At 36.3% G+C, this 19,185-nt stretch overlaps 3 protein-coding genes across 3 annotated transcripts; 2 read left to right on the top strand and 1 right to left on the bottom strand.

The window, feature by feature from the left end:
- The first annotated feature begins 2,212 nt into the window (after nucleotides 1-2,212).
- LOC148766460 (uncharacterized) lies at nucleotides 2,213-3,344 on the top strand. The gene is made up of 2 exons (XM_088826848.1): nucleotides 2,213-2,579; nucleotides 2,678-3,344. The coding sequence occupies exons 1-2, from the start codon at nucleotides 2,391-2,393 to the stop codon at nucleotides 3,161-3,163; spliced, it is 675 nt and encodes a 224-aa protein (XP_088682974.1). The 5' UTR covers nucleotides 2,213-2,390; the 3' UTR covers nucleotides 3,164-3,344.
- A 7,197-nt stretch (nucleotides 3,345-10,541) lies between these two features.
- Nucleotides 10,542-11,117, bottom strand: LOC148766461 (uncharacterized). Its single transcript, XM_088827293.1, has one exon. It carries the CDS (start codon nucleotides 11,115-11,117, stop codon nucleotides 10,542-10,544), a length of 576 nt encoding a protein of 191 aa, XP_088683419.1.
- A 3,100-nt stretch (nucleotides 11,118-14,217) lies between these two features.
- Nucleotides 14,218-18,754, top strand: LOC105955747 (FAD synthetase 1, chloroplastic). The gene is made up of 5 exons (XM_012979539.2): nucleotides 14,218-14,609; nucleotides 15,069-15,118; nucleotides 16,397-16,532; nucleotides 17,852-18,027; nucleotides 18,110-18,754. The coding sequence occupies exons 1-5, from the start codon at nucleotides 14,290-14,292 to the stop codon at nucleotides 18,634-18,636; spliced, it is 1,209 nt and encodes a 402-aa protein (XP_012834993.2). The 5' UTR covers nucleotides 14,218-14,289; the 3' UTR covers nucleotides 18,637-18,754.
- The last annotated feature ends 431 nt before the right edge of the window (nucleotides 18,755-19,185 follow it).

Below are 19,185 nucleotides of genomic sequence, written 5' to 3' on the forward strand. Positions count from 1 at the left end.
ACTGTAAACACAATAATATTACTGTAGTTGACGGTAATATTAATGTTGTTACAGTAATACTACTGTCAACCACAATAATATTAATTCTTTTGGCTTTTTATTATGTTTACCTTTGTTGAACGGTCAACATATTAATATTACTGTATTAACAAATAATAATGACTTTTGTTGTGTTAATATTACTGTGCTAGAGATTAATATAGCAATATATATTGTATTAAACTGTAATATTGGTAATTTTACTGTGTTTAACAGTAACATAGTTAATATTACTGTCAAGCACAACAATATTGTTGTTTATACGCGGGGAGGGGGGAGTGTTAAAGAAGAAGAAAAAATTTCGAAGAAGTCAATGCCGAAGACCGGCGGAAAAATCAGGAAGAAGAAAAAAAATAAACGTCGGAGATCGGCGGCAAAAAAAATCATGAAGAGAATTTTTTTTCTCTCGAAAAAGTCAACGACGGCAACAGATGAAATTGTACTCAAAATTGTGTTTTGAATCAAAATTGAATAATTTGTAACATTTGGGGTCAAATTGAGGTTAAATTAAATTAAATGATAAATTGAAGTTTATTAAAATGTGATGGGCTATTTTAGTGTTTTACAAACATCGGGACAATCTGTGGATTTTTTTGTAAAAGAGTTTTTGTCCGAACCGCTCATGAACATTAAGGGCCCGTTTGGTTTGGGTGATCGGATTCCATGGGATTGTCTGAACTGTGCTGGATTGCACTATGTGGATATGTAGAGAATTATTCAATGTCGTATTTGGTTGGATGGATTTATCTTTATGGGGGTTAGGTGGATTGGATCATACTTGCGTTTGGTTCGCCTGATACGGTTGGACAGTGATGTGAAAATCCGATTATGCCCTCTTCACCTCCTATTAAAAGTGCAGACTCTTTACTTGTTTTGTTTTCATTTGCATTGAATTAAGTGTGTGCTACGTTTCTTTTTATTTTATTTTTTTGTTTTGTTTTTTCCCTCCAAAGTTTTTATTTTTGTCTCGGTAATTCTTGATACGTTCTCACCATTATTGAACCACCATACGAAATGAGCACCAACAGTTGTAACAATTTCCGTAGTCGGGGTCGTCACGAAGGGTTTTGTAGTGTCGTCGGAGGTCATACCCATCCATTTGTGTGTCACTGTGGTCTTGCTGTAAAAGTGCAAACTTCATGGACGGATTTAAACCCAGGACGTCGTTTCGTTACATGTCCGACGAGAGGGGTGAGAATCGGTGTACTGATAATGTCCCATAATTTTTCCATTTGTTAACGTCTCTCTCTCATCTATGTTTTTTGCAGGCCAATAAGTGTCAGTTCTACTACTGGTGTGATGCCGAGATTTGCGATAGGGGGAAGATCATAATTCCGGGGTTACTAAAGAAGCTCAATGCTTTACAATCTAAGGTTGCGGTTCAGGAAGCGCAAATTAAACAGTGGAAAACCGTAGCGTTTTGCATTTCTATGTTTCTTGTGATAGCTACAATTATTAGCGTTATTTGATTTTGTTGTTTCCGGTGGACATCCCACTTTTGCGACACTGTTAGCTTATGTACTCATCATGCACAATGCAATTTATCCGAAACATATTTAATTATGCGACGTGAATTCCAATTATTACACTTGCTTTCGTCAACACCATTGATCACCATTAATAATTTTAATCCAAGTTAGATGAAGTATTAATTGGAACAATTGCACACCTGATAAAATTAATGAATATGTTTGACTTGTGAAATACATAACTTTGTTACAACTAGTAAATGGTTGAGACAAGAATGTGGGAGAGTAGCTACGAAAACAGATGCAAGCTTCATGCCTTCCCCATGCATTGAATAAAGTAAGATTTCGAGTCAGGCATATATTCGGTTCAGACATGGGGAGCAGATTTCGGAAGATTTTATTCGAGAGACTACATTTTATTCTTGAGTGCTATGCAATGTTGGAGATTGCAAGATTCTTCTACTTTTTTGATAGATTTTTTTAAATATCAAATCATCACGTGACATACACTATTATTGTTTTGTTTTTTTACTCTCCTTCACGTTTTATCTGTCAAAAGTTATTTTTCCTTTAGCATAAGGTGTGTTGCTTTGCATGACATGTTCTTTCGACAGCAACAATGAATGGTTAATTTCATAAATAATTTATTTACTATGTCTATATATTGCATATGTTGTTACTGTAAATACTTGCCATAAGTCTATAGGAACTTCACAAACGACACTCATGTCACCAAAAAAGGTCATAAAAAATCTTGAAGAGGATTACCTGTACGACCTAGATTGGGATGACAAAATTGACGACACATTTGTGTAAGTCTTAAGTTATGAGGCACGTGTGGGAGGTTTTGTTGTAGGCAAAAACAACAGAAATCCAATCCGTATGGCTCAGTCGTTGATCAACAAAAAACACGGTACGTACTTCTCAACGAAATATTGTTTAAGAAAGGTGGCGGAACTTGAAAAACGTTACAAAACATTTTGTTGGATGTTAACTCTTCCTGGCGTGACATACAACGAGTCGGCCAACACCGTACACGCCTCCGATTTGATATGGTCGAACATTCTGAAGGTAATTTTAATATATCAATACGTACCAAGCAATTTATTTTCATTTGTTCAATTTTTGTACACGTAAATAGTATTTCGTGGTTTTTGGTTGTATGATAGGAAAATCCTATCGCACATTTGTATGGTACTTACGGGGAAAACAGATGGGAAGACATGCAAACCATCTTCGCACAACCTGCTAGAACACCTATCACTTGTAACCATGAAATTATAGTTGTTTCTTCGGAAGACGAAGATGAGGTCATACCGAATATCGATCCTCCAGCGTTGCATGACAACATTCCACCCCGAGGGTCTTTGCCACAAACCGATGTGGTTACTATCTCGTCAGACCCTAGTACCGTTAATGTTAACGTTTGGGACTATCTAACACACTTTTCCGACTCCGAGGGCTCTTTGAATACCGAGTGCAGGACTGCAAATTCAAGGTTCCGCCGTCACTCCAATGCCCCGAGCCCGCTTAAGCCAAAGGAAATGTTGATGCCGAAATATAAAAATCTTCCTGACACCTTTGGAGTAAGTTCCGCGGGTTCGAACTGTCCTCCGGTTTTGATGAAGGGAAAGGGAAAGGGTCGGGAGTCTTGATATATTTCGTGATGCTTTATTTGCAAAGATGGTGTATTGGCATCCAATAAATTTTTTGGGTGCAATTTTGGATTTTGCGGCTAACGTATGTTTTACTTTATGTTCACGTATCTTATATTAGGATGTTGTAAGTTTCAGCTTTGCTTAATCTAATATGTTTGGTTAAATTTGGTATTGTTAATCAGTAGGATGTTGTAACGTTGTGTATTTGGAAATTTGTTTACGTAACCATGCATTCCGGCAGTTAACCTCTTCAGTTGCAGTTTTAATTAGATTGCAGGCAATATTGATGTTTGGTGACACTGGTTTTATGTTAAATACGCAAAATATGTAACAAACACCACTACATAATGAAAACAAAAACAGTTCGAACCAAAATACAAGTACAATATAGACATAACATAAGCATAGTTCATAATTAAGCATATATAGTTTAAACACTTCAAATAAAAAAACCACTTCAAGATTGAGTCACTCCAGATTCCGCGTCGGACTCGGAGGCTGAATCGTTATCCGGTTCAGCGACATGTCCATCATCAACTTCATTATCTAGTGCAGCCGCGGCCGCCATACCAGCATCCCACTCTTCCCGTGCAGCATCCCAATCAACTTCCCATGGATTCTGATTAGGGAATTGCATTGCCATGAAGTTTAGATACGTCGCCTGTTCTTCTTCTATGTCATCATCATCGGTAGAAGATTCATCGAACATGTATCCCGCTTCGACAAGTATTGGATCTTCGATCCGATTGCTCCGACCCCCACTTACATTAAGTGCCCCAGCCTCCTTCTCATCGAAGATGAGTTCGCACGTATCAAAATATGCAAAACCATAGTGTGGAAATAATTAAACATGAGTTTTTTGTGTTTCTTCTTCTGCATTTCAAATTTACCCGTTAGTAACCGTTTAAAATACTTAATATAAAATAAATTTTACATTGTTTGTTTGTGGTCTATAATTGTACCCGTTCATTAATTGTCGGGTTGTAGAAATCGCTAATGGTGAGCTTTTTGGTCCTTCGGTTGTACTCCACTCCTGGCAACATAAGAAACTCCACAAATAAGCGATACCGATTGCGCATAATGCATGTCCGACGTTTGACCTCATCGTTTGTGAAATCATTCCTATACATCCTCATCATCTCAGCCGCTACCACTTCGAGAACCGAGTTGAAGAGAGCATCATCGGCTAGAGTATCGTAAGGTAAAGCGAAATAATCCAGATGGGCCATCATAAAGTCATCATATTCGACGGGCCAGTCGGCTCCATTGAACATCGAAGCAATTCGTTGGTTGCGTGTCATCACTATTTTCTCCCTGAAATTAGAATGAAAACATATAATTTATTAATATGACGAAAAATAAAATTGCATGTAAAATACTACGGATGGACTTTAGATTTTGAGTTAACGTCTCTCGTCAGCATCTGCCATCGGTTTGAAGGTGCACCTGCGCTGCTTTTTGTTTAACGAGTAAACGTTCAGTCGGTTTAAATGGCATTTGAAAGGGTTTATACTTCAATTATAAATGCCAACATTACGGTGCATGTAATCCTCATGCCACGTGTGCCACAATTCGAACATTAATATTTTGTTTTGTAATTTTATTTTTTGCGGTTTTCTATACTACACCATCAACCAATGCGGTTTCAATATTAATGGCATTGGATGAATCGTATTCGAAACGTCTGATCAAGAGTGTGAAACCGCCAAATTTTTTTTTCCAACGTATTAAATACGATTCAATTGCCTCACCTACCATAATTGCAAGAATTTACTGCTACTGCACCGTTTCGCGTAATCACTCTCGTTTTTCAATGCACTTACCATCATTTTTTTTTGTAATTACAATTTACTGCGTAAGATACCGTGTAGGAACTTCATTCACCCCCCCACGTCGCCAGTGACTTGTAATTTGAAAGGATATATCAGCTTTAATATCACACGGTTTTCGACATATTCAGCTCGAAATATATTTTCTATTGCCAAAATCCGAGTTTCTGTCTGCTACCCCCCCCCCCCACCAATAATTATACAACTTTTTTCTTTCTCAGTAGTTTAGTCATGTAATAAAGTTGAATTGTATTGTTCATAGAACAGTGTAAATGGGAATATATCTTAAATTATTAAGATTTTGTTTCATTATTATAGAGAATATATCTCCTTTCTGCAGTGTGAGACAGTTTCAGAAAAGAAAGCAGCAGCATACAGTAGTATACAGTGTTTGTAACCCGATATATATATATATGTATATATATATATGTATATATATATATATATTATATATATATATATGTATATATATATATATATATATATATATATATATATGTATATATATATATCACTATTGCATGTGTGAATATATATAATATTAACGTTTGTGTATTGCATACCGAACGAACATCAACATGGAATTTAATCCAGTCAACAAACAGATTCAAGAAGATATATTTTATGAGCTAGATTGGGATGAGAACGTTGATAATATGTTTATTGACGTCTTAGCCGCCGAGGCCAAAACTGGGAATTTTGCAAGAGGAAAACCAAAATTATCGGCCATCCTTTCTGCGAAAGAGGCTATTCGCAAGCACTAAGGTTTAGAATTCAGTTACCACATGTGCATGCAGAAGTTGGAAAAACTAGAAACACGTTACCGTATATTCGATTGGCTTCTACAATGTCCCGGAGTCGAGTATTGTCCCGAAGTTAATACAATTTATGCTAAGGATGCCACATGGAATTTCATACTGAAGGTGAGCTAAATGTGATATTTTTGTAAGAAAAAGTCATTGTCATTTTGCAATAACAACTAATGATACGATCCAACCATGCATCGAAGTTAAGGATGATGATACAATCCAGCCATGTGACCAACTTAATGTCGAGCTAACGGAAGTTTATGATACGATACTCTCGAGATCGAAGACTAAGAATTGGAATATTTGTCCGGATTCGAGGACGAATCCATTTAAAGAGGGGGAGAATGATACGATCCGCACAAGCTCCAAGACAAAGAATTGGAAGAAGAGAAAGCGAATGAGATTAATGGAGCCGTTCGTGTTGGAGTTGAAGAGTAAAGGCTTTAATCAGGCCTTTGAAGAGTCGTTGTTGAGGAATTGGAAGAAAAGGAAGAGGAAAATTCGTTGGACAAGTCGAATTCCATGCATCCGAGATTATCGCCTATTCTGGCAGAGTTTACCATTCGAGTTATAACTCTTGCATCCGAAGTCCAATTGAGCTGATTCAAAATGATTCGGAAAGCTAACTGAAAGATCTACAACTTTCATGTTTTGAGCGAAGAGATATTCAAAGTGAAACAGTGTCGAAATTGAGCTTTAATTGCATGCACGTGCACAGCCCAATGTCGCGAGATTAGAAGGGTGATCGAGAAGCCGACTTGAAGATCAAGTTATTTAGTTTACTTATTCACGTTTTTAATTTAGGTTTTATTATGTTTTTATTATTTTAGAGTCTTTTATGGTTAGGATTTGCTTATTTACAAGTTTCCTTATTATAGTTTAGGTAGGAGTCCTTTTCCTTGTGAAAAAAGGAGTCTTTTTAGACCTTATAAATAGGTTGCCAATTTGGCTTATTTTCTAAGACGAATTTTAAAGAATATTTGAGTATTTTGAGAGTTAATTCTCCTTCGCTGTTCTACAGCAACATTCGGGATTTTACAAGTGGATTCTTGTAACTTTCTTAGCGCCATAGTATTGGTTTCTGGTTCTCTATAACCACGGGGTCAATATTATATTTCACCTTGATAATAATGGTTTCTAGCTCTTTATAGCTATGGGGTCATTGTTCCGTGCTTCCGCCAAACTTGAATCTTTGTTTTTGGGTGTTTTCGATCTTGCTTCCGCGTAGGGTATTGGGTCTCGTAACAAGTTCTACGGGGTTCGTATCAGTTGGTAACCAGAGCCAACATCCAAAACAGGTTTCACCTATCTTTATTTTTTTTTGTTGTGTCTTCTAGTATATCTCATCTTTTCTTGAGTTGTGTTATTTAGAGTCTTCGTCAAAAAAATACAAAAAAAAAATCGAATTTTTATTTTTTGTTTAGATTTCTTTCCAGCCAAATTAGGGTTTGTTCGTGTCAAAAAAAAAAAAAAAAAAAATTCGAAATTTAATTTTGTTTGAAGCTTCTTAGAGTCTAAGTTAGGTTTTGTCTTGAGTCTTTGTCAAAAAAAAAAAAAAAAGATATTTATTTGATCATGTCCGAGAAGGCCGGTTATTACGGAGAAAGAAGTGAGCAGCGTAGGACGTCAATGGACAAACGCTTCCAAGAACTCCAAGATCGGATGGAAGGAATTATTACCCAACTAAAGGAACTACGCAAAGATCAACATGTTCGAGGGTCGTACGTACGACGTGATGTTCACCAACCAGTTATACCTTATCCCGACAAAGAGGTAGATCGTGATGGAAATTTTGGTGTTAACGCTACAAAATCAAGGAGGGAGAGTATGGGACGAGGGTCTGGAATGGATAGATCGAGCCGAGGATATTTTGGTCGAGAAAGAGATGGCGTAGATCAAAACTTCAGCTCACTCAAGTTGACAATACCATCTTTCCAAGGTAAGAGTGATCCTGATGCGTACATTCAATGGGAAAGAAAGCTTGAGCTCGTATTCGATTATCATTATTATTCCGAGAAGAAGAAGGTGAAGCTCGCCGTCGAAGCGTTCATTGACTATGCAATTCCTTGGTGGGATCAATTTGTCTTAACTAGGCGCCGCTGTGGCGAACCACCAATTGAAGATTGGGAGTCCATGAAGGCAATCATGAGAAGGAGGTTTGTCCCTTCACAATATTATAGGGACTTACAATTGCAAAGGTTGAGGCAAGCTACTAAGTTAGAAGAACGGAGTTCGCCGAGGTGGGAATCGCAAAGGAGTTCTCCAGCAAGCATGGTGAGAGAATCGTTACAAAAGCCTAAAAGAGAGAAATCAAAAACCGAGCAGCAATTCAAGACTAAGAGAGGAGAGTGTCCGAGCAAGCAATTCGTGAACTTGTGGTCCAACATTGAGGATGCTACAAAGGAGAAAAAGATTATTTATGTGTCACCACCTCTGTGGAATGATAGCATTGAAATTCCCATGGAGGAAAATATTCTAGACATCGTGGAAAACAGTGGTGTAAAAATTGAAGTGATGCAAGAAGATATTGTTGAGTTGCAGCCCAAGGAGGATGAAAGGTGCAAAACCGCCCCACCACTCGAAGAAGAAATTGAAGATTCGGATTCGAGGACGAATCCTTTTGAAGAGGTGGAGAATGATACGATCCAACCATGCATCGAAGTTAAGGATGACGATACAATCCAGCCATGTGACCAACTTAATGTCGAGCTAACTGAAGCACAAACTTCCGTTATTGAAGTTGATGAAGACGGTTATTCAATACATGAAGACGAAGGCAGTTATAGTAATGTTGTTAGCAATAATTCGGTGGAAAACTTGATTTTATCGACGTTGGAGTATTCTAGACCATATGAGCTACAATTGTTTGAAGATGATCGTGAGAGATGGCTTCTATATGCTCCTTTTTATATTTGTCCGGATTCGAGGACGAATCCTTTTAAAGAGGGGGAGTATGATACGATACTCTCGAGATCGAAGACTAAGAATTGGAATATTTGTCCGGATTCGAGGACGAATCCATTTAAAGAGGGGGAGAATGATACGATCCGCACAAGCTCCAAGACAAAGAATTGGAAGAAGAGAAAGCGAATGAGATTAATGGAGCCGTTCGTGTTGGAGTTGAAGAGTAAAGGCTTTAATCAGGCCTTTGAAGAGTCGTTGTTGAGGAATTGGAAGAAAAGGAAGAGGAAAATTCGTTGGACAAGTCGAATTCCATGCATCCGAGATTATCGCCTATTCTGGCAGAGTTTACCATTCGAGTTATAACTCTTGCATCCGAAGTCCAATTGAGCTGATTCAAAATGATTCGGAAAGCTAACTGAAAGATCTACAACTTTCATGTTTTGAGCGAAGAGATATTCAAAGTGGAACAGTGTCGAAATTGAGCTTTAATTGCATGCACGTGCACAGCCCAATGTCGCGAGATTAGAAGGGTGATCGAGAAGCCGACTTGAAGATCAAGTTATTTAGTTTACTTATTCACGTTTTTAATTTAGGTTTTATTATGTTTTTATTATTTTAGAGTCTTTTATGGTTAGGATTTGCTTATTTACAAGTTTCCTTATTATAGTTTAGGTAGGAGTCCTTTTCCTTGTGAAAAAAGGAGTCTTTTTAGACCTTATAAATAGGTTGCCAATTTGGCTTATTTTCTAAGACGAATTTTAAAGAATATTTGAGTATTTTGAGAGTTAATTCTCCTTCGCTGTTCTACAGCAACCTTCGGGATTTTACAAGTGGATTCTTGTAACTTTCTTAGCGCCATAGTATTGGTTTCTGGTTCTCTATAACCACGGGGTCAATATTATATTTCACCTTGATAATAATGGTTTCTAGCTCTTTATAGCTATGGGGTCATTGTTCCGTGCTTCCGCCAAACTTGAATCTTTGTTTTTGGGTGTTTTCGATCTTGCTTCCGCGTAGGGTATTGGGTCTCGTAACAAGTTCTACGGGGTTCGTATCAACTAACATTTTCTATTTTCCACTATATTTAAATTTCAGACGAATCCCTTCGCCGCAGCTTACCGTCCAATTGGAGAACCAAAGTGGGCTGAACTAACAGTAATGTACACATGGATTGAGAATACAAAAGAGTTCAACGAGACTGAAACGTTGGAAAGATTTGTCACCATTGTAACGGGGGAATCTACATCGACTATGGAAGCTGTGAAAAAACTTTCCAAGGAACCAATGTTGAAAGCAGAGTTCACCAAATCAGACGGGACTTCATCAAATGAATATCCAAAACAGTTGTGATCGGTAAAATTCAATATTTTAAGGAATGAATGTGATGGACTTTTTTTTAGTTCAAAATTCATATCAATGTTGAACCCCTAATTTTCAGTGTACTTGGGGGATTTTTAATTTCAATATGTGCCTTCTAGTAAATTATATCTTGTTTAAAATTTAGTGATATCCATGTGCCTCATATATTGCTTGCAGTAATTTTACACATGGTTTATGAACAAATATTGCTTGCAGTTATCTTCCACATGTTGGATTATAGCCATGTTCCTCATATATTTTATATTGCTAGCATAACTCTAACTTTGTCAGTTGCCATATCTTTAAGTAATACTATGGTTTCTTGAAGCAATTACACAAACAACGTCTATTTAAACAATTACACGAACAAATAATTGAGTCATGATTGTACGAAATGAAAGACATATTGCCGCGTACTTAAGTACGTTTGTTGCATTGTCGCAAAATTTAAAATTGCGAGAAATTTACCAAATCTCAATAGCGTCCTTCAAGTATCATTTTCACCATTACCGCCCTTTCACTTTCATCCAACCCAAAAAAAATGTCTAACTCATTTGGGCTATTGCACACGGCCTTAGCAACGCTTATCTTGTCCTCCACAGTCAACTGCAGAGTGGAAAGTGCGTCCAACACCTTCTTGCGTGTGGTGGATGCATCGTGCTCAAATCCAATACGTTTAGCAAGCTCTCCTAATGTAGAATTTGTCTCGGCAAATGACTTAGTCATGTCCGACATCATTTCAACAATTCGAGCATCAATATCTTCATGAAGCCGAGGTCTTTTGTGTACTTTCTTTTTCGCCTTCTGTCGCCGGGAAGATGATGTGCCTTCAGCATGCATTGACGACATGAACTCCGAATCATCATCGTTCGTCATTGCATTGAGAAACGGGTTGTACTCAGCTCCGGCTGAGGCATCACTTATACCCTTGTCTTGTTTTTCCAACTCGTTTACCGCATCACGGAGTGCTTCCGCATTCTCGCCCGTAGCCCGATCTTTCCCAAAAATTATTGTCCAATCATTGAAAAAAGGCCACGACTTGAAACGCATAGTCCGTGCATTGCTATCGTACTACGAGAATGGGATATAATTTTATTAACATTATAATATTAATCAAAGGTTTAAATGGGTTAGATTTGGTTTAATACCTTGACATACTCATCCCATACTTGATCGTCGATGACGTCGATCGTATTTGCAGCGTTATTCCAGCAAAAACCTGACCGAGTTAGCATAGTAGATAAAGAGCCATATTGTTTTTTCCATACATGGATCTTAGACAAAATATGTGGATCAGCTTTCAGATTAGTCCCAGGATATTTTTGGTTCATATGTTGTTCCAACACACCCAAATAACCTGTCTTGAAGCCATTTCAGACTTCCACACTTGCGAAACTATATATTTTAATGAAGCAACTAACGCCTGTTCCTCTGCAACCGACCAACTTCGCCTAGTTATATTCGAACGTGACTTTGTTTTGCCACTCGTTTTTTGTGATATAGAAATCGACATAGTGATTCCTATACACAACAATTCATGTTGTCAATATCATTACACATGCAGCATATAATAAGCCATACAAACAAATAGTGATTTACAACAACAAAATACCACGACGTATTACACAAGTACGCATACATAAAGAAACCAAAGTAGTGTTAACAAGGCAGAGTATGAAACTGCTATGGAAGGACTGATTATAATGTTTAAGCAAACCAAACTACTGATAATTTTAATTGTGAGTATGATGGGCCCTGTTATTCCACAAAGTCATTGCTAAAGTATCTCGCCATGCTATCCACTCAGCGGACGGCTCCACATTTTCTATGAACGTTTCCTCGCTGTCCGAATCCCCATCTGAATATGTGTCCGAATCTGATCTAATAATTTCAACGGGTACGACATTCTCTTCCGGATCGAAATCGTTCGTCGTACGAATGAATTGTGCAATAGGCAACACGCCATTATTATCCGATTTTGAATCTTAATCGGGTAATACGAGGCGCTCCTTAATATTCCCCAACGTGATTTTAATATACCAAAAGCGCGTTCGATCGAATTACGTGCTTTAGCATGTTTCAAGTTGAAATATTCTTTATGGTTCTATGGTGTGTTTCTCCCTACACCGAAGTCTTGGAGATGATACCTAGTCTTCCGATAAGGTGCTAAAAAACCATCTCCGTTGGTATAGCCGTTATCAACCAAATAATAATTACCTGAAAACCAAAAAAATGTTTTTATAAAATGACTTTAGATTCGGCAAATGTTATTGTACACTGCAATTGTACCAGTTGGGACACGTAGGCCGTTCGGTCGAGTAATGGCATCGCGTAATATCCTACTGTCAGCAGCGGAACCTTCCCAACCAGCCAAGACGTACACAAAATTCATATTCACGTCACATACAGCAAGGACGTTGACCGACACGTCAGCCTTACGATTTCTATATCTTGGTTTTTCAGTGAGAGCAACGCGGACACCAAAATATGTTCCATCTAATGCACCTAAGCAATCCTACGAATCCATTGAAATATTCAAGGAACTATCTCGAGAAAATACACCCTAATTCATTACAAGCAAGCATTGGTGTATAGACTAGTCAATAAATTATGAAATGTAATACCTGAAAATAGTTCCAACGCACGTGTTCAGAGTGTTCGTCAACGGGTACCGGATGAACAAGCAAAACAGTGTGCAGCTTCAAAACCGCATTCAGGACCCTAGAAAAATATTTACTAATTGTCCAGCCCGACCTTTTGTAAGTGGTTTGGACTATTACATTTTTCTCATGGTGGGAAAGGATATGTAGGAACATAGCAACTTGCTCAGTTACCGATACATTTCTAGTAGCATTTAACCCACCAAGATTTTCTAGAAGAAAGCACAAACGACCAAATGTGTTGATGTTCATCCTAAGATTTTTGTGACATATTGAATCTTTGAAAGCTACTATATATGACAGGTCTTTCACTTGATCTGGGATTTTATTTTTCAAACTATACGATCTTGACACACCACTTCTATCATTCCTAGAACGACGAAGACTAAGTAGGCGAATCAGCTGTGTTAGCTTTAGCAAAATTGTTTTCATCTGATCAACTACTTGGCACAGGGCTACTACTACTACTTCGTCGTCAGAAATCGTCGCCATTTACTCAACGAACAAAACTGAAATTACAAAATAAGTTAATAACTAATACCAATAGTTAAACAGTGCGCCGATAATGTACAAAAGGTAGCCACAAAAAAGAAATAAATTGTGAATATGTAAAAAACACCAGATTCAGTCCAAATAATTGTGAATATATAAAAAAATTCAGCAATTAAAATCGTAAAGGCCAAAAAAAAAATGAACGAAGACTTTAATTTGACTGATATGGTTTATCGATTCGGCTAAAAAACCAGATATATGATGATGTGTATATGATTATGATGATTAACAAGGAGGTGCAACTGACCTGTGTACAACACCGAGTTTCGGAATGCAGACGCACAATATTATCCTTACTCGCTGCTACTGAGCTGAATCATTGTCGATCGAAGAAGCAATGGCCGTCAACTATTCTCCAAAAAACTGTAACAAGACCCTACAAGTTGCAACATTGAACAAAAGGGCGAAAGAAATTACATGAAATTTAACAACATATAGAATTAAACAACAAATCGAAAAACTGGTTACTGTAAAGAATTGTGATGCGATCGTAGATAGCGGCGAGAGTGAAGACGACGATTAGGGCTTCGACAATCCAATTTTAGGGGGAGAGCAACCTTATATACTTGCTTGTTTTTGTAAATTGGGATTGATAGGTGGGGGTAAATTGTAATTTGCAATTCACTTTATACGGTAAATGCAGATGGGATAAGAAGAACCCACCTCTTTACTCAAAAAAAAAAGAAGAACCCACCTCACCTGGCAGGATGGCTAATCACGAGAATAAGGGATACACACCCGGGCCGAGGAACAATCCCGGGTTATTTACATGCGAACCAAACGTCAGTATAGAGTGGATTATGAGATCAATCAACTGGAATCAAGCAAACCAAACAGGCCCTAATGGGCTTATTTATACCTGAACAAATCTCACCATACATCGGAATAAAATCAGTCTCCATATTAATAATAATAATAATAATAATAATAATAATAATAATAATAAATTGGTGTGTTCTACTTCAAATTGGGCAGCTTTTTGCTGTAAACTGAAAACCCCCTTTGAAACAATGACGACGAATGGGTGCCGTATTTCGCAGCAATTGAGGGAATACAATCCTCGCCAATTTGGGATTTGCAGTCTCACCAACAACACTAAATGTTGTTTCTACTACAACAGAGTTCGCCCCCCTCAGCCGCCGCCTCGTATTTTCCCTTTCCTCTTTAATTACACCTCTGCCCCCCAACGGTTTTCGAAATTCCACTTATTGGGCACCAATTCGTCTTCTTCTTCTTCTTCTTCTTCGTCGTCGTCGTTTGTTACGAATAATAATAATGAAGATTTGGTCTCTTCCATTAACAAGGAAGATATTTTCTCTGCCTCCTTGAGGTAACTTTCTAAATGTTTCATCTTGTTTTTGGCTCTATTTTAACTCTTTTTGGTTGTTTATGGGTACAGTAGTGATACTGTGTACATTCAAATTATTGGTAACGAACTTGTTCAATTCAGAAGCTATATAATTTGCTTGAGATGAGATCCACCCAAATCGAATATAAATATTGCCAACAACTTTGTTTATTATATCATCACTAATCCATGCCAAAGATTCTTGTGAGGCTCAATTTTCTCTGTAAAGATGCCCTTTTATCTAATATGAGTTGTCGAAATTGAACGATTAATATGTATTTCTAGTTATAGAATTCCAATGTAACATCATATACGACTGTATCTCAACATCAATTCTTCTGTGGTTAATATGCTATGTGTCATCTTTTGAAGAACTTTGTTTCTCAAGTTTTTTCTGGTTTTCATATGCACTTTGTTTCTTGTTATCGTATGTGTGAATAGCCGAGCTGAAAATGGTGAGAATTCTCTCTCTGAAGGATTAGCAGTAGCAGGTTGGTTCTTCAACACTATTTACTACTAGTGCTTTCACATTCACTCTTTTCACCTGTTGTTGTATTTACACATTTTGATTTCTTTTTTAGTTTCATCAATCATTGTACAGTCATATCAAATATATGGATAACATCTTAAAATGAAAAAAATCTTTTTAGTATTCGAAGAAGATATATCTACTTATTCTCAAGCATATGGTGAATATCCATATTTAGTGATGGTTAATTTGTCCCTTCAATCTTGGTAACAACTTTGTCGAACACAAATTTATGCAATTCAACAACGTTGTTTGGTACCACCACCAAATGAAGCACCAAATCTATTTCACGCAGTGGTTGTATTTCTTTTCAGATAGCTTCTTTGTGCATTACTTTCAAACCAACAAAATAAGAAAAATAACAACTTTTACAATTTAGTGTTTTCCCTCACTAATATTTCCTGCTACTCCAGTTTAGTTTTAATGGATAATTAAATTATCTTCTCCACTTCTTGTTAAGAATTGTATTGGCGAAATTGTTCTCTCAGTATGTGCTGGCTCATCATTTCCACCATTAAAAATTGATTTATTAAGCTCCATGAATGCAATCAATATATTCCGTTTTCTTAATTATTAAGTGGTCATTTGGCCTGGTTTGAGACTTTTTCTTTCTTGTATATTGTATTATCATTCCTGCACTCTTTTCCAGTTGACATGGATAAGAAAATTAAGTATTTGACAAATGATTCTTCTTCAAAGTTCAAACATATTTCATGGAATATAACATGTTGCTAGTAATTTAAGGGACCACTTTATTTGTACTGGTATCACAATCAAGTCCGTCTTACTTTATGCACATATGAATATATTATATACCATATCTTATTTTTCAATTTTGTTCCAATCAATCTTTAACTTATATATATATATATATATATATATATATATATATATATATATATATATATATATATATATATATATATATATATATATATATATATATATATATATATATATATATATATATATATATATATATATATATATATATATATATATATATATATATATATATATATACACACTTGACAACTAATTATAATCTTTTGATTGAAAGGAGTTTTGCTGGATTTGATTAAAATTTTGGATTAAATTGCAGCGATATCTTTGTCTTCTATGTATCAAAATGTTAACTTTTAATTTTCTTAGAACTCAAATAGACCAATTTACAGTGAGATAATTCAATTTGTTAATTAGTCATGGATTGATAATTTCCGTTAGTTATTCATTGTAACAGGGGGAATAGTAGCATTGGGAAAGTTTGATGCCCTTCATATCGGTCATCGGGAACTTGCAATCCAGGCGGCAAAGATTGGAGTTCCATTTCTTTTGTCCTTTGTTGGAATGGCAGAGATACTTGGGTGGGAACCTAGGTAATTCACCTCTTTCTTTTTAACCTTGCCCCTTAACAATCGGAAATCAGAATATTAATAGCACATAAAGCACTCATTTTGTTACATTTAGGATATTCGTATCTCTGTCTGTTTTTGTTCTCGGAATTAAGATATCTGTATTGTCACTTGAATTACAATGTTGAGGTGCTCTTGCAGAACTTCTTTTCAACCCAATAGATATTGACTGATTTATTTAGCATTTAGAAATTTGTCCACAAAATGTGCATGAACATTTTAGAAAGCACCTAACTGGAACCGAAAATGATTTAGTGACACAGTTAAAAAACATTGTCTTTGTTACATTCGTCGGAGATTAACTTCATGGAATGGGGTGCTTATAAGATCTACATAGCACTTTCAGATAAGTATAAAACAAAGCTTTGTTGAATTATATTCAGTTTCATTATAATACTATAATACTATTGCATAAATGTTTTCACGTAAAATATCCAAACCGAAGGTAACCGAAACAGATAAGACCAAGCATTCTAAGAAAGAATATTTAAATGTTAATAACATTTCAGAAATTTGTAAATAATTAAAATTGAAATTGTGTATAAAAGATCCATGCTATTGTATGAAACTATCTTGCTAATGGCAATTTCTGCAGATAAGTTAATTATTTAATCTATTGAAATTTCTGCATTTGTTTTGCTTTAGTTTCTATAGTTGAGTTACACAAAATTTGTTGGAGGCAATGTCCAAGTATTCTTATAGTGTTCTGGCTTCCCTGAATTGCGTTTGGCCTCAATGATCTTGTTATACGAACTCTTTAATGGTGCAGACTTAAAAAATAAATAAAAGTAAGAGAGGGTAGGTGCAAAGGATTTAGGATTCAGGGCTTTGTGTGTCCCGAAAGTCGTTTTTTATTCATTTTGCTTGTGGGTTATGCAAGTCTAGCTGCATCATATTTTAATCAATGTATGTTAATATTTATTGAATAGGATTTGCTGATGATTATACACAGTCCAGGTCAGATGCTTTGGTTAGTTACATTTTGAAGTTGAACTCAGAAGGAGACGTTTGAACTATATCAGTTGATGGACACGAGTATTTAGTTTACTCGACCAACTTATATGATATTTGAGATTATGTTAAGACGATTCCTTCAAATTATGGTTATGTTTATTGAAATCAGAAAAGATATTTAGAAGTCTTCGGATTTCCATGCTGCAGTGGCTTATAGTTCTATTTTGACTTTCTAGTATTATCTAAAACTTTATTATTAATCTTATTATAGCCTGTGGTAAATGGGAAATAAAGTAATGACAGACATGGTTCATTAATTTTGAACCCAGGGCTCCAATAGTTGCCAAATGCGATCGGAAGAGGGTTCTCTCATCGTGGGGCCCACTCTGTGGTAATATTGTACCTAAGGAGTTCCAGATCGATTTTTCTAAAGTTCGAAGCCTTAGTCCACAGCAATTTGTCGAGAAGTTAGCCGAGGAACTTGGAGTTCGTGGTGTTGTGGCGGGTATTATTTTTCTCCAAGATTTATCAAGTTTATTACGGTGAAAATTAATTACTACTAAGCTTGATTTATAATAATGTGGCAGGTCAAAATTACCGATTTGGATACAGGGCTGCAGGTGATGCATCTGACCTGGTACGGCTGTGCAACGAGTATGGCATGAGAGCTTCTATAATAAATTCAGTCATGGACAATAACCAAGAATCTGTAAAAGACACATTTTCTAGCAATTCGCATGAGAAAGGACAGGTGTCATCCACTCGAGTTCGTCATGCACTTGCCAAAGGTGATATGAAATACGTGACGGAGCTTCTGGGACGCCATCATCGCCTTATAGTAAGGGTTAAAAACAGTGAAAAAGTTTTTAGAGAGAGAAAGAGGTTATCGGTACCTAGGTCTTGTTTGTTGAATCTTGCACCAAAAGAAGGTCTTTATGAAAATTGTTCGCTCGTGATTGGTGATGATGATCAGAATGTGGTGGTACCATGCAGACTCGTTATTGATACTACAGATATTCATTTAGAATTATTGGATGAATTAGCTCCTCCGATAAATACGAATACTCAATACTTCGAGTCATTGGGTATCGACTTTAGTGACTCCAAAGTTTAACTTTACCTAGATTTTTGTTTGTCTTGCTTATTTTGCTTTGCCATTTATAATTTTAGATACAAATTTATTCTTGCTCCGACGGGATTCATACCTTCAGAAGCAAGGATCAGTTCTGTTTCTTAGCTGATTTATATAAAATAGTAAATTCGATTATGACTGTATGTACGAGAGTAGGATTTAGCGAGTACACGTATGTGTCTACAGGTTCCTTTGACAAAAAAGAAAAAAAAGTGAGAGTATAAATGTGCTTGTGGATATGGTGTTGTATTTGATTAATCCTCATTTATTATTTTGTGAAGGATAAATGAATGGATGATTTTCTAAATGCTTAAAACCTAATCATTTTGGTTGATATTTTGTTCTTTTTTTGAATCCAAGTGTTTTTATGAGCTGCTCTGCTTTGCAGTTGTATGACAAAGGGAGCTTCATAGATTCACTAGTTATATGTTTGGTTGAATTGACTTTGCACGTTTGAAACACAATAAATCATTGACAATGGACGCTTTTGGTTGGGTGGGTTAGATAAATAGGTATGGATGGGATATCTAG

Source organism: Erythranthe guttata, chromosome 12 (genome assembly GCF_056151865.1).
Source record: "Erythranthe guttata isolate IM_541 chromosome 12, IM_541, whole genome shotgun sequence".
Lineage (NCBI taxonomy): Eukaryota > Viridiplantae > Streptophyta > Magnoliopsida > Lamiales > Phrymaceae > Erythranthe > Erythranthe guttata.

Coding starts and splice junctions, on each gene's coding strand:
- LOC148766460 (XM_088826848.1), top strand. CDS start 2,391: ATGGCTCAGTCGTTGATCAACAAAAAACACGGTACGTACTTCTCAACG. Junction 2,580..2,677: donor TATGGTCGAACATTCTGAAG/GTAATTTTAATA, acceptor GTTGTATGATAG/GAAAATCCTATCGCACATTT.
- LOC148766461 (XM_088827293.1), bottom strand. CDS start 11,117: ATGCGTTTCAAGTCGTGGCCTTTTTTCAATGATTGGACAATAATTTTT.
- LOC105955747 (XM_012979539.2), top strand. CDS start 14,290: ATGACGACGAATGGGTGCCGTATTTCGCAGCAATTGAGGGAATACAAT. Junction 16,533..17,851: donor ATACTTGGGTGGGAACCTAG/GTAATTCACCTC, acceptor TTTTGAACCCAG/GGCTCCAATAGTTGCCAAAT. Junction 18,028..18,109: donor AGTTCGTGGTGTTGTGGCGG/GTATTATTTTTC, acceptor ATAATGTGGCAG/GTCAAAATTACCGATTTGGA.